The 19,259-nt window shown below is 36.8% G+C and overlaps 2 protein-coding genes across 6 annotated transcripts in view; one reads left to right on the forward strand and one right to left on the reverse strand.

Annotated features, from left to right (window-relative positions):
• Positions 1-38: 38 nt before the first annotated feature.
• Positions 39-8,218, reverse strand: tacr2 (tachykinin receptor 2). 5 transcript variants are annotated; one of them, XM_011491130.3, is made up of 8 exons: positions 7,925-8,218; positions 7,355-7,497; positions 6,855-7,150; positions 3,353-3,547; positions 3,013-3,163; positions 2,779-2,898; positions 2,630-2,706; positions 39-1,644 (listed from the first exon to the last, which is right to left on the reverse strand). In XM_011491130.3, exons 2-8 carry the CDS (start codon positions 7,478-7,480, stop codon positions 1,362-1,364), a joined length of 1,248 nt encoding a protein of 415 aa, XP_011489432.1. In that variant the 5' UTR covers positions 7,481-7,497; positions 7,925-8,218; the 3' UTR covers positions 39-1,361. The 5 variants fall into 5 exon arrangements, with proteins under 5 accessions (XP_011489432.1, XP_020566766.1, XP_020566769.1 ...); XM_020711107.2 differs by having other exon boundaries at positions 7,355-7,511; XM_020711110.2 differs by having other exon boundaries at positions 7,355-7,422; positions 7,925-8,217.
• Positions 8,219-13,878: 5,660 nt separating this feature from the next.
• tspan15 (tetraspanin 15) overlaps positions 13,879-19,259 on the forward strand; it is a 37,276-nt gene continuing 31,895 nt past the window's right edge. The window contains exon 1 of the mRNA XM_023953536.1: positions 13,879-14,080. Coding sequence (XP_023809304.1) covers positions 13,985-14,080 — 96 coding nt within the window. The 5' untranslated portion in view covers positions 13,879-13,984. The remainder of the gene's footprint in view (positions 14,081-19,259) is intronic.

Below are 19,259 nucleotides of genomic sequence, written 5' to 3' on the forward strand. Positions count from 1 at the left end.
GCGGAGTCACCAGACCTGAAAGATTCATGCAGCAGACCACAGAAATGCAAGAAAACTTTATTACCACCATGATTATGATCATTTTCACAAAGGTTGCAAACAAAGGAGACCCCACTGTTATGCACAGACAAGGAATACATACTTGGCCTTGTGCAAACATTACATTTAAAAAAATACACATTATAAATGCTCACAGACTACATTGTAAACAATGGTCACTTGGTATATTAATATGTATTTAAACGATGATCAAAAGCCACATCAGAATTGCATGAGAGCAGTTTGTGGGATTTTCAGCATTGTTTTTAAAATATCCACTAGCTTCTTTCGTTTAAGTTATTTAAACATTTTTCCAGTATGAGTATTAGGTCTGCACAATATACCGCAAATTTATCGTTATCGCAAAATCCAGCTCTGCAATATGCATATCGCAAAAGACTGCGAATATCGCAATAAATCGTAAACCCAAAATGTGTTTAAACAATCTTATGGCAGCTTGACGCATTTAACGAATCAAATAAATCCCTTTATGCTTTGACCAATCAGATGTATGCCTTCCTATTGTTTACCAATCAGATGGAGGCCTATTATGTTAGATGTTCTCCTCCTAAGTCGATGAGGGTCATTTGGAGTATAATTTTAAACTGTTGCAATGAAATGGGAATGATGTTTTTGGCATTTTTCTATTTTTTTATATACCGCAAATTATATCGTTATCGCAATATTAATCTCTAATATCGCATATCGCAAGTTTTCCTCATATCGTGCAGCCCTAATGAGTATTAATAATTAAGTATTATTAATACTTTATTACTGTTATTAAGGATCCTGTTTTCTACACAAAATTCTTCAGGGAAGCTGCGCTTTGTTTATTAATCTTGGATAGCTGCATGTTTCTAGTGAGCCCTGAAGCCTTTTCTTTGTGCTAAAAAAGGATTATTGACAAAACCACACAGGAAATTATATTTAAAAGACATCCCATAATTAACAGAGAAACTACAACATTAAAACAATGTTAAGGCTTTTTGCTGATGCCAGTCGACTGGTTTTCTCCAGACTATTGCCTGCTTTAGTTACAGAAATGAAATGTCTCTTTCCCAAACACCAAATGTTTGGAGTAAAATAAAAATGAGGGAGATACCTTTTGCACTATAACACAACAAATATTTCAAGTATGTACAGTTTTTTTTTCAAATTGAAATATAAAATGTGCTTCATACACATTCATCCTATTTTTCTTTTTTGTAAACAATACGACATTTCTGAAACCGGCTGCTTCCTTCAGTCTGCAGGGCTTTCTTCTGAGGTGACCATCCGAGTTCTCCGCCCTCTCGTGCCGTCATCACGCTGCAGCTCTGCGGTCAGAGCCTGTGCTCCGCCAGTTTGTCATGTGCGGGTCTTTTGTCACTCAGCTTCTTTACTAGTTGTGCGTCCTGTGTGCTGCATTTTTGCTTGTTTCGCTGTAAACCAGAGTCCTTCTCAATGTTGTTTGTTTTGATGGACGCACGCGGGTGGGTGTCGCTGCGATGACTGCGTGTCATGGTGACTCTGAAGGTGTTGGTGTGCTGCAGCTCCATTTTGTCCTCCTCTGACACTTTGATGAAGGGACACCAAGCAAATGCATGGCGGAAACCAGCACGAAATCTGATGAGACAGGCAGAAATAAATTCTGTTTTCAAAGAATCTTAGAACGTACTTCTACATAAAGTTTGTAAACATAGCTCAACCACTAAATTGGCTAAACCTACATGAATATGGACCTGCTATACATATTGTAAAAGGTTGGAGCCTCCACAGTTTAGTTGAAAAAGTTGTTTTTTGGGTTGTTTTTTTTTAAAAAGAAGAAAAAAAACCACAAAATTAACATTCAAACGCAATATGAAGTACATATAGTACTGCGTAGCGTAAAAGCCCCACAAATGTTTACCTCCTATAATCTGAAGTGCCAATTTTTTTTTTTGTTCTTAAGAGTTTACTTATGATTAAAATTGAAAATCAGAAAGAGAAATCAAAAGAAAAACTTCCAGCATATGTTCCACAACGTCTTCCAATCTTTTATAAATTCATAAAAAGAACTTTTTGTGATCTTTAATTCTGCAAATATTTATGAAATATTTGGTGTTTATCTCACCAATTAAATTGAACATTAACTTAGAAAACTCCAACGACACGAAACAAATCTTGAATATTAATTGTTGAAAAATGGAATGTCTGTTTTTTGCTTTTTCTTTGTCTTTATGATTTTGGTACATTATTTACTGAATTTTGAAATTTTCTTTTAATTTCTCTTTTTATAGTAAAGAACTTTGCCATAAAACTTTGCTATATATATATATCTATATTATTATCTGCCTAAATTAAGCTGTATAAATAACTTGAATTTATTTACTCAGTCATGCCAAGGACTCCAAAACATTAAGCTTGTCATCAAATTACCACGTAAAAAAAATTAAGAGTCTTTTCAGTTTTGGAGCTGATGTTTTAGTTCTGCTCATGCATATTTTTCCATGCATGGACCTACAATTTTCTGCTAAGAAATATGTGCAAAACATGCAGTTGTCAGTTAAAACAGGGACGATTAAGACACTGAATGAGGCAGAAACAATGGCTGGATCAGAATCCCCTTTACCTTTGGTTCAAACAGCAGTAAATTATTGGATTGTACATAGTCGAACTCATGGCCAACCAGAATATGGCCAAGTACACCTGCAAAAACAAAGTCGGGAAAAATTAATAGAAAAAATTTAATGAAAATCAAGCAGAAAATCAGATGCTAACCTGTTGAATGTAATGTTGCTTATATATGTCGATGTTAAATGTTCCCAGAATGAAGTAGACATGGTAGGGCAGCCAGCAAAGAGCAAAAGTCACCACCACAACAACCATCATCTTCACCACCTTCAGGAAAAACCAGAGAACAATCAGTCAAATATCTGTTTTATTTCATGTTTTAGACTGTGTCAAAGGAAATCAATTCATACCAAAAAAGAAAATAAATCTGTAGAAAATAACCTTTCGTTTGGATGTTATCTGGCTGTGATAATGGTCTGTAGCCTCTCCGGGGATATGGCCTCCCCACAAGGATCGACCGACTAAACTGTAGGTCACCAGCATCACCAGCAGAGGGAACAAGTAGACCAGCAATATCACTGCAAACTGATAACTACACACAAACAGAAAGAGAGTGGAGACAAAAAAATCAATCAGGTGATTTAAAACTGTTCACATACTCCCATTTATCATACATTTCATTACATTCAACTGGTTTGAATGTATGTCTACAAGGCGAGCGTCCAGCAAACGTGTGCAGTGAGTTTTTAGTGGGGTTTTTTTTTTTTGTTCCTCGCTTCACCTCAGTTGATGTGTGCCTCCATAATCATCAGGCCAATCCACCATGCAGACCGTTCTGGGGTAGTAAAATCTGGTGACGCTGTAGTAACACTGCGGGAACGCCAGCGAGAATGCAAAAACCCAAATCAGGGCAATCACCACCTTTGTGGAGGTGGAGGAGAGCCGCGGCTTCAGGGGGTGTATAATGGCCATGTATCTGGAAAAAGCAAGAAAGAACTGGATTTTGTTAACTTGCAAGACAAAAAGAAAAGTGAGAGGATTCCTTAAAGTTTGAGGGGTTTTGCTTTTTTACATTAATGCTGAAAATGATTGATGTCAAACTTTCTTTTTAATAAAAAAAATCTAATCAGATTAGTCTAATTATTTTATAGCTAATTGCAGGGCTTTTTTGTTCCTCAGCAGCCTTTGAGTAAAGTGTTTGTTGTGAGTTCTATTTTGAAAAGGTGTCCTCTCTCTTGTAATTAATATTCATGTATTTAATATGCAGAGCCTATAATAATGTAACCAGTTTAGGCATTTTGTTTTTTTTTTGTAAATGGAGATGTCGAAAAAGCTATTGAAGTTATTACACGAGTGGCACTAAAACTGGGAGACGACAGCCTCATTGTCCTGTAATAAATCAACACGTCCACTTGTGTATCGAGGCTGACGCCGTGTTTGTTGACCTGTTTGAACAATGTACCGTAGTTGGAACCACAACAATGGGTCAGTCAAATCTGGACTTGTAATAAGAGGGAATCAAAAGCAGGGCTTTTCATCTGTCAAATACCACACGGTAGAAAACCATCAGCTTTAGCTGTTTGTTTATCATGTAAGAGTCTCCCTTTGGCTGGGGCCCGACCACCTGGCAGCACAGCTATAAGCACAGTATTTCAAGTCCTCAGAGCAACACAGACAATCCAATTTACAGAAAAAAGCAAAGTAATTACATCTTTTATCATCTAATATAAATTGCGTTTATCTTTGCTTTTACCGAAGGAGATGTGTGCACAATTTGTCAAAATGATCAATATTACTCCTTTTACGAGTCAGGAGGATACAACTTTATGTTCTTACATCTCAATTAAGTACATTAACTAACACCAGTCTGTTTTCAAGTAGTGTGTGGCTTAAAATGCAAATGAATGCAAACTTTCACTGAACAGCTATTCTCTGAAGTGTCGTTTTTATCAGCCAATTATTCATTTGAGGTCATGAATCATAAAGTATTCTGGGTGGGCAGTGTGAATATGCGATGACTAAACCAAATAAATAAGTAAAAGGGTTTGTTTGAGGGAGACTTTTGTTTTGAATTTTCTTCCTCATGACTTGGTGCCTTTGTCATTAGCGCAGTTGTGTTCTGCTCCTGAATGAACTCATTTAGCTCCATCAAGACTCATTTTAATTCTCCTGAGGCCTCCGTTTTTTAAGTGTCGCAGTTCCATGTCACATCACACCTACCTAAAAGGTATGGACGCTTATTTTTTTGTTTGTGTGTTTTTTTATGTGAGTCTGGCACAAAAATCGCACACATTTCCCCTTTATACAGCTCCAGGAACATGTTGTACCGGTAATGTGCTTAAAGTGATTATTCTCTGCTCTGTGGAATCTGATGAGAATTTTTTTTTTTTTACAAGAAAGTGAGTCCACCAGCTGGATGTGCAATAAAAATGAGAATCTTCTGATTTTGAAATTTGATTTCACGGCTTGAATCGTAGGTAAATTGCCCTTCCCTGTTCTTCAACTTTCATGCACCAATAAATCAGATAATTTCAAAATAAGGAAACAGTTTAAGATGTTTAACTGGAACAAATGCAATGAAGTATGCGCTTTGTGTTTACACTTCAGAGATTTATTATTAAAGAGAGAAATGTTAAAAGTATCTCCACACACTAGACTAAATTATAAACAGTCTTCAAAAAATGAAGACAATTTCCAGAGAAATGAATCACAGAACGTTGTTTTTCCAGAATACTGCGCAACTCAGCACTGTTGTCCTTTCTAGTGTCTTCAAGCCACAAAACTCCATGATCAGTTGTCTCAGCATCAAAGCTTTGCGCTTTTCTGGGAAGCAGTAAAAAAAAGTTGGTTGGATATACAGACGGGGATGATGTATATATAAGCTGCATTCCAAAAGGCTTTTAAAACTAGAAGTATAAAAATGAAATTGTAGGTATAGAAGGTCAAACTGTTTTTGTTTGCTCAAAGTAGAAAAACCAACATGTTCCTGTTGGAGTTGATGTTTCTATATTCAGACAACAAGCAAGACTGTGCACAAACAGCATCAATAACTTAGTCTTATTCTTTACAATTGTTCAATAAATATAATAAAAATTCATATTTTAGACCTAAGATTAAGCCGTCTTGCAGTTAACAGCTTGTGCAATCTCTGACTCCTGGTTCTGGAGATATTTGACCCGGTGCTTCCCGGTTCACAGAAGCCAACCCAACAAAACCAAAAAGTCAGCCAGAATTTTTATTCTTATTCCGAAACAATGGAATCAAAATCTGGCTCTGATTTTGGGTCTGTGATGTCACAGTTCTCTGCAAATTTGAGAAATTCTCTGACTTAAAAAAAAAAAAAGTATAACAGAAAAATCAGAACATAAGTAAAGGAACTGGGCTGTGTTTTGATTTAAACTTTCAAGCACAGACAGAAATATTTCTTTTTCTTCTTTTCTGTCTTAGTTTCTTTTATATGATTAGTTAAGTTTATGTTTTTGTGCAAAGCAAAAAAAGATCTCAGTGTTGATTTGTGATGTCGCCTCCACTGCCTCCAGATATAGATGAAGTTTATGATGATAATGAATTTTGCAAGACTGTCACATTACATGAGAGAGTGAATGTAAACTGGTATTGGGGAATGTAAACTGTTATTCTTTATTAAATAAATGTCATCATTTGCAAGGCTCAGCAGAGATTTGCGCTATTAACAGTCCGGCCATTCACGCTCCAACGGGCATTGATGACACCTGTGTCTGCTGAATGTTGACCCACATCTGCTTCATGCTGCAGCTTTATCTGACATGGGTTAAGCACAAGTGCAGAAGATGCTGCAGCAAAAAAAAGAAAAAAAAACACGTCAGAGGGGCTCTTTGATCCATGGAGAAGATCTCTGATGGATGCAGGACCACTGAGAGTAGTGAGCAGTTTTACAGATTAAAGGATACACATTTTAATCCATAAAATGTATGTGAAAATAGCCAGAGTAGCTCACCAATATGTTTTTAAAGACCTGATTCAATTGGGGTTTGTTGTTACTTCAAGAAAACATAAAATAAGATCCACTGAAGTTGAGTCACATCTTTACAGGAAAATAAACTTGAACATAAAAATGTTCTGAGTCAATTTAATACATTAAGTGATTTGTTATATTTTGGGTTGTTTTTTGTTGTTTGGATTTGTTATATTAGCAGCTACAACTGACACAAAAAAGGAGGATCAGTTGCTTTCAAAGATCACCAACTTTACTTTGAAAGTCCAAAGTGCTAAACAGCAGGAAACCTAAAGAGATGCCTTCTTACCTGTCCACTGAAATGGCAGCCATGGAGTAAATGGATGAAAACATGGCAGTGATGGGGAAGAAGTTCTGAAATCTGCAGTAACCCAGCCCAAAGTACCAGTCGTTGTGGAGTGCGTAGACAAAGTTGAAAAGAGTGTTAAAAGTTGCCATGGAAACATCAGAGAAGGCCAGATTGACAATGAAGTAATTAGTAACCGTCCTCATTCGCCTGTGAGCCAGGATAATCCAGATCACTGTGACATTCCCAGTGATGGATACTATTATGATGAGGGAGTAGGCTACAGCCCAGAGAGCCACCTAGGAGAGGAGAGGAGATGAGGATGGGAACATTTCCAGCAATTAAAAGCTCACTTGTTGATAGTATTTTGCAATGTTGCCCACAGAAGTGACACCAAGCCAGAAAAGGGATCAACCTTCTGGCATGTGTCACTGTGAGCTGATACTCACACATTAATTCATTCAGTCATTCCACCCCCTCTCTTTCATTGACACCCCACCCACCTGCCAGTCAGGTTGCTGAAACTGATTCCTGATTGTCTCGTTGTCGTCTTCCAGCCAGTCACTGGTCACTGTTAAAGGCATCAAAGTGGCTTCCAAATCTCGTTCAATGAGGTTCCCAACGTCCATTTTAACCTCCTGTTTATCTGGTGACAGAAACCTCGTGCATTGCATGGTGGAGATACAAGAGTGACTAATACATTTCTGAGGCAAAATGCCTCAAGAAAAAATTGTAATGATAATACTTTTTCTGCAGAAAGTGGCCACAAAATTCCTGTCAGTAAAAACTGCTTTTTTAAGTTTCCAAGTCTGCAGTGCAACAAAAGAATATCTTTTTTTTTTCCAGAAAAAGTTGAAGTCTTGAACGTTTCATTTACATTTCATGTGTACATTAAACATTTTTTTCTTTAAAGAAAAAAAAGCTGAGCCAACATGCTGGGAAAAACTCACAACCGCTCAACAAGCATCACATAGTCAATCACGGCAATCTTGTTACCCCTAACAGCGAAAGTAGAACACGTTCTATGCAGAACAAACACATTTCATTGGGGTTTTACATTTAATCTCCCTTACCTCTCTTTCACTGTGATCCGTGGTGAGATTAAACCTCAGATATTTCAATCCATGGCAGATTATGCCTAAAAATCAGGCTCTGCGTGCGTAATAATGGGCTGCCAGATCCATCCAACATAAATTGAGATAGTTTTTCCACACTCTATTATTTCACGCATAAACACGTGTGCGTCCGCTCCCCGTTGTGTATCTTTCTTCTGAAAATGTGTTGATCAGCGCAAACGCGCGCGCTGAGACGCAAAGGCATCAGGGAGAAGGAGCTGCGCGCGCCAAGCTGAAGCTCTTCGCTCAGAGGCAGACAGAAGGAGCGGGGCAGGGAGGGGAGAGAGGAACCAATTATAACACAACCACCCCAGCAAATTAATAATACGAGTAAAAATAACAAATTTTTAAAGAATCTGTGAAGAAGTTAAAGAAACACCAACTAAAGTTCTTAAAGAGAAGGTGGAGGGAAGGTAGACAAGAACTTGGTTGGATTAGATTTCATTAGCAAAAAGCACATAAATCTCACATTTGACAGCCTGGCAGATTCTGAATCAGAAAAGGAATTGGACCAGACCTCCAAAAGAACTTGATACATTTAGGATTTTTCTTTTTATTTAAAATTCTCTCTCTCTCTCTCTCTCTCCTTTTTTAACATTTGTAATTATTTAAACCAATAGCAAAACCTTTGCAGGCCGTACTTTCTAAATTAAACAAAGATCAACAGTTGCTTTCAGCAACACCGTTTTTTTTAACTATCTACCAGAATGAGAAGTCCAACAAAAACAAAGTTCACTGAGATGAGCAAAATCTCTATCATAAAATCTACAAAAAACAAAACAAACAAAAAAGCATACATACATAGCCCTAAAAACTTAAGCTTGCAGTGTTAAGAAATATTTCCCATCATGGAATATGCCTCTTGCCAAATGCATTTTACTGTGATTATGAGGTGGATTTTATAGTTGAAGTTGATAGCCACAAAATGTTTGCCTTTTCTCCTGGGACATTGTTTTATAACCACAAAGAGTCAACCTAGAGACTTATTTGATTCACTACATTGATTTTAAGTCGAGACTGTTGAGAAGCAATTCCTTTTTTCAAATTCAAAAGGTGAGCTCTGATAAAGCTATGTGGGGGTGAGCATTCTAATCTTCGTGGATAAAGTTCAGTCACCCACAAGAGAGATATGGGATCCTGGCTCCAGGATCTCACTGAAATCTCAATGTATTGAAACTGCCATGGTTTATCATTGGAAACGTGTCACCTTACAAACCTCCATGTACTGCCTCCACCAAAACATGTTGGTGAAGTGATTTCAGTTATCTTGGATTCTCAGACCCATGTGCACTGATGATTAGCAGGATGCAGGGTATTATATTGGTTCAAACATTGCTTCAATAGACTAGAACAAGTACAACCAATAAATAAATACATGAAACCAAACAAGGGTGCGAAGAAACCAAAAAACAAGATATGTGGTATTAGACTAGAATACTCTCAGAAATAATTAAAACAGCAGTGGTTCTGATGAGTAAATCAATTATACAGCAATCAATCAAGGGGGGGGGGGGGGGGGGGGGTTGAAACTAATTTCACAGATTTTAGTTTTTGCCCTTTGCTAGTCAAAGTGTAGATGCCAAAATCTTGAGAGCTTGTGCTTCATACATTTTATATCTTTGGAATAAGAATCTGCCAATCTAACATCAGGCATTTTTCAGCCATAACCTGCATAAATATGATAAAATCTTCATGTTTACACACTAGAGGAATCTATAGTGAGAAAAGTGAGAGTGAGTTTTTTGGGTCTTTACATGGAGGCTGAGGCTTCATACTGTGAGATAACTGTGATGCTTCTTGGCAGGAAACTGTTCATCTTTCATCTTCTTCTGTATTTTAACAGGATTCTAAAGATCTCGCATTTTTGAGCTGCATCTTCCTAGGACCTAGGGCACACACATTTTTTCGAAAAGGCAACATTTACACACCCTTTCCACAAAAAAATAGAACATGATGGAAAACAGTTTTTTATTTGTACAATTCCATTTAAAAAATGTAATGTACTGTCTTCAGAGGCGGTCCTGGTTTGACGCCCTGGATGAAACAAAACATCATTTTTTTAATTTCTGGCTGTAAATACCATGAAGGATTTTGAGAAGTGTTTGATCACGGATGTCTGAACCAACATGCAGTAATAAATCAAAGAGTGAAATATAATTTCAAGAAATATGGCGTCAGGATTCATCGCTGTCTCTAAGTCTGTAGTGACCCTGATTTTCAACAGAGTTCTGACCTGCAGACAACTTGACCTCAACTTTCAGCGCCGCTGATAACAGCCGAAGAAGGATATATGGACCTTCATCTAATGTCTGCAGACATAACAGCGAAGAGAACTATAAACTCTGTTTTAACCCAGCAGAAACGGCTGTTAATCACCAGAAGAAGGAATACCAACCTTGGTCATTTGACAGAAAATGGACCCTTTTTAATATTATTTCACAGCATTACCTTATTCTAAAAACAAAGCTTAATCAATTATTGAAGATGGTTAAATTGATTGATTTCTAATTATATTACGTCACTTGCTCCCAAAATTTATTTATGATTTTTCCTAATGAAACATAATTTGCACATATTTTTAACTTTTGATACTTGATCAATTTTTGCTATGAAAATTTTTTGAAACAGTGTTATGTCTATTTTACTGATATAGTATCATTACTCTGTATGTATTTTAGAGAGCTGATCTGCATTTGCCATGTTGATTTCTAAAATAGTTATTTTTTACATAAAATTTAAGTAATTTATCTTTGTTAGGTGCTTTATTGATACCTGAGGATTCTAATTTCTGTCTGATAAAAGTTTGGAACCGGATATTGATAAGTCATGTTATAAAATGTTTAATGTTTAGTTTTATGTTTAATTATCCTAAGTTTGATACGTCAGTGTATGAATGTATAACTGATGATTGTAATGTTTTTGTGTAGTATTCTTATTTGATTGCTTGAAATAAACCATTTAAAATCAAATAAAATCAAAAGTTATTTTAATTTATTATTAAACACAAACACAATTTTCCACAACATTGAATAGACTTTTCTGTCTGTCAAATAACCAAAGTTAAGATGAGTGAGATGATGGAAATAAATTCAGAAATTATGCAGTGTCACAACTAGTGGGATTTCACTGCAAACAAATGTCTGTCCTTTTTTCTAATTTTTACTCTAATTGGGCTAAAAAATGAAAGGGCAATGATTTTGCTAACCTGTAAGGAAGACAAATATTCCTTCTCCTGACCTTGTACTTTTTTACATAACAGCAAATCAAATACAGGATGAACTCCACTTCCATTTTATTTTGGGGCCACTCAAATTAGTCAACAATCATATCTTCTCACTCAGTTGTGAAACAAAGTTTTAAAAGTATATTTCACGAAGTTCCTACATTCTTGCAAAATTGCCCTTTAACTGCAGGTTGGATGTTGTTGGAGTATGAACAATATTTCAGACATGCTGAGTAGAAAATGAACAAGTATTACTTATTTAAGCCCTGAAGCCGGTTTTGCTGCTGTTTATAAGAAAAACAAGTACCTGTACTTTACATGCACATCTCTGCTTCCACCCTATCACTAGGAAACACATGTCTTTGCATTTGCACTCATACACGTAACTAATTTAAACAAAGAAGATTTAGCAAAGCACTCTGGCTACAGCATCCACGGTGGTGCAATCCTAAAGACAAAGTGGAAGGTGTCAAATTCAGGAGTGACCTGAGGGTTCATGGATTTGAGGATCTTAAGTCAGTTGATTTGAAATATATGACATCAAATCAACCAATCATTAGCATATCTTTAGATGTCAATCATCCTTTTTGTATCAACAAAACAAATGATTCTCACTGGACCTTGAATATGCTTTCGACCCAAGCTGAATTGCATCACAAGACAAGTTAATGTTTTAAATAAATGAAAACATTTATACAGAGGCTTAGCACACACTTTTAAAAAATATTCTAACCTACCTGTGGACCTCAAAGACATTTCTAGCTGTTGTAAAACTGGTTGACTGGAGAAGTTTTCACTTGAAATTATAATTGAAATTTATTCTGATTTTTTTTTTATCCAGAAGGAAGAATATGCTTTAACAACATTAAAACATAGAAACCATAGAAAATGAAATGATGTGTTGGTGTTGTGAAATAAACCCCTCTGGGTTTTTACATGGTTACATACCAATAGTAATTTACAGAAAGAAAGCAAAAAAAGAAATGTAAAAATTGAAACTAAACAGAAGATCTAAAACACAAACGTAGACAAATGCAATGCATTTTTCCTGCTACAAAAAAACTAAAAGTGGTTTGCAAAGATAAATAAATAATGAAAATAGTTGAAAAAATAGTAATCATAATAAAAAAACAACAATAAATGCCCATTCTACAAAAACGAACGGTCCATAAAATCCCATTAAAACATGAAGAAATGCAAAAATGTCTCAGAAACTAACCTAAAAAGAGGAGTTTGGAGTTTTTCTTAAAAACCTCCACAATGGATGACACCCTCGCAGGCCTTTCTACATGTGAGTGCCAAAATGTGGCGCTGCTGTGGGTTTTTGTTCTTAATTCCGAGATCTCAATTTAATCGTCAAGATCAAATAGTCATCATGAAGTTTAGCATTTTTTTCTCCTCAATAGAACTTATTGTGCTGTATATTAATTATTATTAATTAATTATTTTCCTTTTCTGTGTCTGACGTATACGGTGGCCAACAAAACCAACTTTTCAATGCAAATTTTAGTTGAAACAGATTTGAATTAGTCACATTTGAAATTTAATACGAAGGTATTTCAACAATCCACAAGAGGAAATTGGAAAAATTAGTTCACTATCTTTTCATGAAACCAGCACAACTGACTAAATGTTATGTTAAATCCATGTAGGCCAGAAGTCTGCAACCTTTAACTCTAAAAGACCCATTTGTTTCCAATTTCTTATTGACCAAAAAACCTAGTGAGTGCTGCAAAGTCCCACTTCCAGTTCATTTCATTTCATTTTCATTTATTTAATTTTTCCTTTCATGAAAATTGTTGAATACCAAATATGTTAACATGATTTTTGTACAACTGAACATATTCACGATTGGAAAGACGCAGAAGTGAAGAATCCAATTCTTATAGTTGTCTGCCCCCATTTAAACATAGCATAATTTCTACATTTCTCCCACCATCACCTGGGCTCAGATTTGACCAGATTTCTTTTTAGATTTGATTAGATTTGACCATATACAGTTCAAATATAATTGAAAACAATCAATTTGAATTTTTGTTTAATACATCCGTTTAAATTGAATAATATTTTGACAGTTCCAGAACAACACACTTAATTTATGTTTTTGTGACAGGAACATTAATTTCTAAATGTAGCTTTTAAATTTTTAATTTTAACAGTTTTGTATTTTTCTACACACAACAATTTAAAGTTCTTTTTTCTTTTGACTGCAGCAAAAAATATCAATTCAAATGAAAATACATAATGTGTCAAATAAAGATTCTCCAGTAGGTGCAGCATAAAATAAGAACCTTTTAGAATTGTTTTGATATCTGATGAGTTACAAACTAAACATAAAGTACAAAACCTTATATTTAAAATAAAATTAACTGAATTATTAATTCAAATCTTTAGCTTTTTTCTTTAAAGCCAATGTGCCACAATAGAGAGGCATAAAAGCCACTTAAAGCGCTGAAGTTGCTGGTAGCAGAAACCTGACTTTTTGAAACGTGACTTTTTCGTATTTGTTCATTTTAATATATATGTTTTAGAGGACTTATTACAAACTTTTTAAAACTAAACGTAATAAATTGTGTTATCCAAAAGTGAATATTTTTCTAGTCTAGGATAAAAAAAAACTGTCATCCTGTGAGTGTAAACAGAGCATTTCCCATAAAACCCCTCCTTCTCACACAAGCCCAGGCGCATGCGGCAGGCGCGTGCGGCGACGCCTCCAACGCGGAAGTGTGGTGTCAACAATAAAGAGAGCACCGGAGAATAGCAGAAATTACCTGTCTGTCCCCCCCAGACTCAAGATGTGTGGCAATTCTGGCAATGGGTCCAATAACACCAATGACACTTGGTACTATGTCATCAAATTTGCGCTCTTTACCTACTGCTTCTTCTGGTTGGTAAGTAAAGTACCGACATTTTTTATTCTGAGGAGGACGGGCGCGCTGGTGGTGGAGTGTGGTGGTGGGGTGTGTATGTTAAACTTTAAGTTGTTACTTTCATCAACTTTTTGTATGGTTTTTATTTTACCTATCGACTTCTTTACATGTGTGTTCAAAAATATGAATGAATTAGGTATGCGTTTAGATGGGGTTTCACGATTTTGCCGATTTATGCTTCAGGTGTTGCACCTGTGGACCCACCACCCTTCTTTCTGCTCAATCAATGTAAACTCTGTAACTGTTCACCAACGAACCGTAAATCAGTTGGTTCCGAACCGACCCAAAACTAACCCAAAAAATTGCTGACAGTTGATCACAAACTAAATGGGGTTTTGGCTCATCAGGAGATATGAGGTGAAATCAAATTACAGTCAGGTAGCTGAGTTAAGCTTCTTTCTGTTTTACTCTTCAATTTAAATTAATGTCTGATTTTTGACAGTCCTTGTAGCTCAGCACAGTGCAGCTGCCGGTTCCTCTCAGAAGACATTATAGGCAGAATGTGTGAAGACAGATGGTTGATTCACACTTGAATTGAAAACAATTTATTTCTCATACAATGTTTTTTAAAAATCCTTCTGTGCAAAGAAACGAGGGAGCAGGAGGAGCTGGGAAGATGAGCCGGAGCTGCACGATGAACTCAATGATGGGTTCATTTTGGAGGCTGAATGCTGCACTGATGGGGGGTTGAGAAGCAGATTGACTCTTATTTACTCGTCTCCACAGCTTGTTGACTCAGTTTTGTTGAATTTTCTTTTTCCTGTAGACTATAGCAAAACAATGTATCTAATCTCAAGAAAGAAAACTTCTATTTGCTCCTTTTCAGAGATGCAGTTGAACACAATCAATGCACATTGATACATTCATTAGACTTCTGAGTTCACCCATGTGTTTTTTATCCCAAGTGTTTGCATGTCTGGGAGTTAGAAATAAAAAAGAATTTGGTTGACTTCACATAGAACTTTTGTGCTCAAGCAAACTTAAGCAGTTTAATTCAATTCAATTTTATTTGTATAGCCCAAATTCACAACAGTCGTCGCGATGGGCTTTGTATCGGTAAAGTAAGTGTCCAGTTCCACAGGATCATAACCTTTTTCTTTCTCAGATCTTTACACGCATCCCTCTGACTCATTCTCATCCACCATCCTGTAGCACAGGATGTTCTCAATCAGTGCTGCGGATGTAAACAGGTCCAGTAGAGCACTGTTCATTACATTTAAGATCATCACTTTACACAATTCAGTTGGCCTAAGAATCTGGCAAGATGGCTTCAAATGATTCAGATGGAAAGTAAAGCCTGACAGGGATGATAAATGCCACTAACAAGAAAGGTTTTGCTTTTTTCCCCCCCGCTTTTTTTCCGCTTTTATAGTTTTCCTCTTTTGCATCAAATCACTAAAGGAATAGCGGTGTGATCCATTTATTTAGATTTTAAAATAGCTGCAGATCCATTGCTTTGGATTTGGGGAATCATTATAAAAGAGCTTTATGAATAGATTTAAACTAAGTTGCCAAAATACACTTTTTGAACAGGTCAGAATGAGGACTTTTTAGCTGCACTTTCACTATGAGTAAAGCACCAGCATTCAGACCCCATATGCAGTTCAACTGAAAATTGCACGGTTGATTGTGAAGTGCCCTAAACAGGAATCCGACTTATCAGCGATAAAACCAGTTACTAAACCAGAAATTGTGACTCGTCATTTGATAATAGTTTTGGCTCGGCTTTAACAGAGAGTGACGGGTCAATGCAAAACTTTTAATGTTGTTTCCATAAAGAACTGTTAGACAGATTTCCCTTCTTTAATTTTTCAAGGATGGAGAAGTGTGTTCTGTGCTGAAGGGGATATTTGTTGAAGCACTGAACCTTCTTTCCTCATTACTTGATTGGATTGCTCTCAAAACGGCGACCAAGTAGACACATTTTCTTTGTCCAATTAGGGTGCTTCCAGAGCAACACACAGGATTTGGATCCAACTGTAGGCTCCCGGTTTTAGCTAGTTTCCTCAGCCTAAGCTTGGAGCTTTTTGGACATTACTCTGTGTGCTGAAACAGCAGATGGCCACCACAGTGCAGTTGTGAAGTTGTTTTTACACATTCTGTTCACGTGACCTTGGTCTTCTGCCCCTCATGCAGTTGCCAAATCATCCACAGCTCAATGAATTCTGATAATCACAGAGATAGTTGAGTTATAACGATTTTTTTTAATGGGATTAAAATAGATTTGCAGGATTTGTGGGCTGACACGTCAGTTGGAGGAAATTTTCTCCTTTTAGATGCAGACACATACCCCCTCCCTGCTAAGTTTTTGTCACAAAGTTTTGAGATCATCTGTCAGCATTTAAGATGCTTGAAATGACCTCTTCTCCACTCGGTGGAAGTGAATGTCTGATGAGCCGGCCAGCAGCAAGACACAGTCACAGATGGTGAGCAGGGACACCAGGAAAAGGCATCAGGAAGGGTTATATACTGTGAAAACTTTTAAATATTTCCGGGAATCAAAATCTTTTCTTATCTTCCTTGCTGGCACCTTACTTGACTTTTCAATGGTTAAATATCAGGGAATCAAGTTGGAATTCTGAAACAAACATAAGAGTGGCCAGCTCATTTCTTTCAGACTTTAAAGAGTCTGCATTATGAATTACAAGGTAAACAATCTCACAGATGTTACAGCTGCTGCTACCACGCTGTTTCCATCATTTATTTTTCACTGCAACCCAAAGCAGAGAAAGGTTTGATGCTATGAAATCATGGCGATCTTTCTCTACTAAAGCCAGAGTCACAGATTTCAGAATGACCACTACATGTGTTGGTCTAAACTTTTCTTTGGTAAAGTTGAAATAAAGAGCCATTTGTACGATTGCACACAGTGTCCAGAACTAAAGTCAAAGAAATGTCAGCTGTCACACTTTCCCCACTAGACTCAGTCGATTCACACTTCTGTCACTTCTCACCTCCTTTCGTTTTCTGCCAAGCAGCGAAAAAACAAAATCACAGTTGATGATCTCAGAAGCATCACACAACACAAGAGAGAGGGGAAGAAGAAGAAGAAGAAGCAGCAGCGGCGGGGGTTTGCAGCAGTCAGGAAACGATCACACCAAATCATAACTAGTTTATAAATGAAGTGTCTGTACGAGTTATCAAAGCTTTGAGTAAAGATACCAGTTTAGTAAAGTCTCTGCGCTTGGTTTATTTGTGCTTGGCTAGTTCATACTTTATGGCTGTGTCACAACTGCCCTAACGGGTGAATATGGGAGGAAAAATCAGGGAAAACCGGCAGGTGGCCTGCACAAAATATCAAGGTCGGAGACCACCGGTCTGAGGAGAAAATGTTCATGCACATTGTTTTCTACAGGCATGGTGTTTTTTTTCCAGCTCCTCAAGGTATAGGGCTGTTAGAAATTAGGAAATTTCACAATTGGAGCAAAGTTTGTGTTGGCATTCCTACAGGCCCTTATGTATCGCATGCATGTAGCATTTGCACGCGGTCAGTAAAGGGCCAGTTTGCGCATCTTACTAGCAACTAGAGTGCTGCGTAAGGGCACTGTGAGATAGCATTACCTGTACGTCACAAGTGCTTACCACATGCACGACAATCCTGTTTCATTTTCATAACTTCCCTTGAGGTGGCATGAGCCTATCAAACACAGGAGGACACACCTGGGCTTCCTTCAAAATGCGTCCACTCCTGTCTACGATCCGCTAGGGCCCGGACAACCCGAAAACCTATAGCAACCCCCTTTACGTGTGCATGTGACTAAGATCTTTGCCATTATGCTGCAGTCTTTTCTTGCCACATGCTGCAAAGCAGTAATTAAATCTAATGTGACCTTTTGCGTATATAGTTTTTCCTGGAGCTTTTAATTGGAACAGATGGAGTAAATCATTTAAATGTGTTTTTGTTAGTTCGTCCACCCCTGTTGATTGGATTAACTATTTTTTTTTTTTTTTACATGGCCATAATGATCTTGACTGTATTTTTAAATAAATTACTGAAAAGGATAGTTGTAAGTATATTGTCATTTTGGAGAGATGACCATTTATGCTGATTAGACTTCTCATAAATAGCAGACTTTGACTTTTGGTGCACCTTCTCGCTGCCTCAAGAGTTGCAGCTGGCTGATCATTTGATTTAATAGCTTTTGTGGTTAAGGGTCAAATTAGCTATTTTAACCTCTGAGTGAAGAGAAGCTCCCGCGTTTGATATTATTCAGTCTATTATCACAATGTGTAAATCTTTAAAACAATTTCTGAGTGAGGATTCATCCTTTGTGAATTTGATGATCGTTGACCTTTTAAAGTTGATGCACAATCCTCTGAAGCTTGCGCGTGTACCGTACATATCTGCTTCCTACTCGTGAAAGTTTTCAACCCAACCTTTTTCTCCATTAACCTTTGGAGGTGGCTCCGTTTAGTTTTCTGCAGCACCGGAGTCATGAGTTCAAGAAGGGCCTGTGAAGGAGATCAGACCCCTGAAGGTCCTAAAAACATGTAGAAAAAACTTAGATGTTTGTTTTGTGTACTTGGTAGCAAACATTTCAATGTCAGAGGATTGTTTCAAAAGGCATTAAGGACGAATCTGAAGTTTGTGTTCCATGAAAATTTGCCAAATCTCAAATTAAAAACCACTTGAACAACAAAATAAAAATGCTCTTCAGAGTCCAGTTTTACTCGTGCCTTTAGAGACTAAAAAAAAACGCAAAAATGTCATTTTTATTTAGAGGTAAATGCTGGGTATAGAGTGCTAATATGCTCACAGTGATGCATCAGGCTGAGACCCTGGCAGCATCTGAACTGCATGCAGGCGCAGAAACATTCAGATGGTCAGAAACATTCACATGGTCGTCCTTGCAATATGAGATCTTTTTTATTTTATACGATTTAGTGGTACACTACTTATCCAAGAGCAAATTAAATGTTTTAATATATGAACAATCTTGAAGGCAAAATGCAGAACAGTTATAAATATTTTTTTTAAATCAACGTTTGTACAAACAACAACAACATTGAGCCAAAATTTTACCGAAAACACGCTCCAATTATTTCTGCATTAATCCTGTGATACAAACAAGATGGTAAAGGTTTTTCTAAATGGCATTTATTTAAGGAGTGTATCATAAAAAGACAAAAACAGGCTAAA

Source organism: Oryzias latipes, chromosome 3 (genome assembly GCF_002234675.1).
Source record: "Oryzias latipes chromosome 3, ASM223467v1".
NCBI lineage: Eukaryota > Metazoa > Chordata > Actinopteri > Beloniformes > Adrianichthyidae > Oryzias > Oryzias latipes.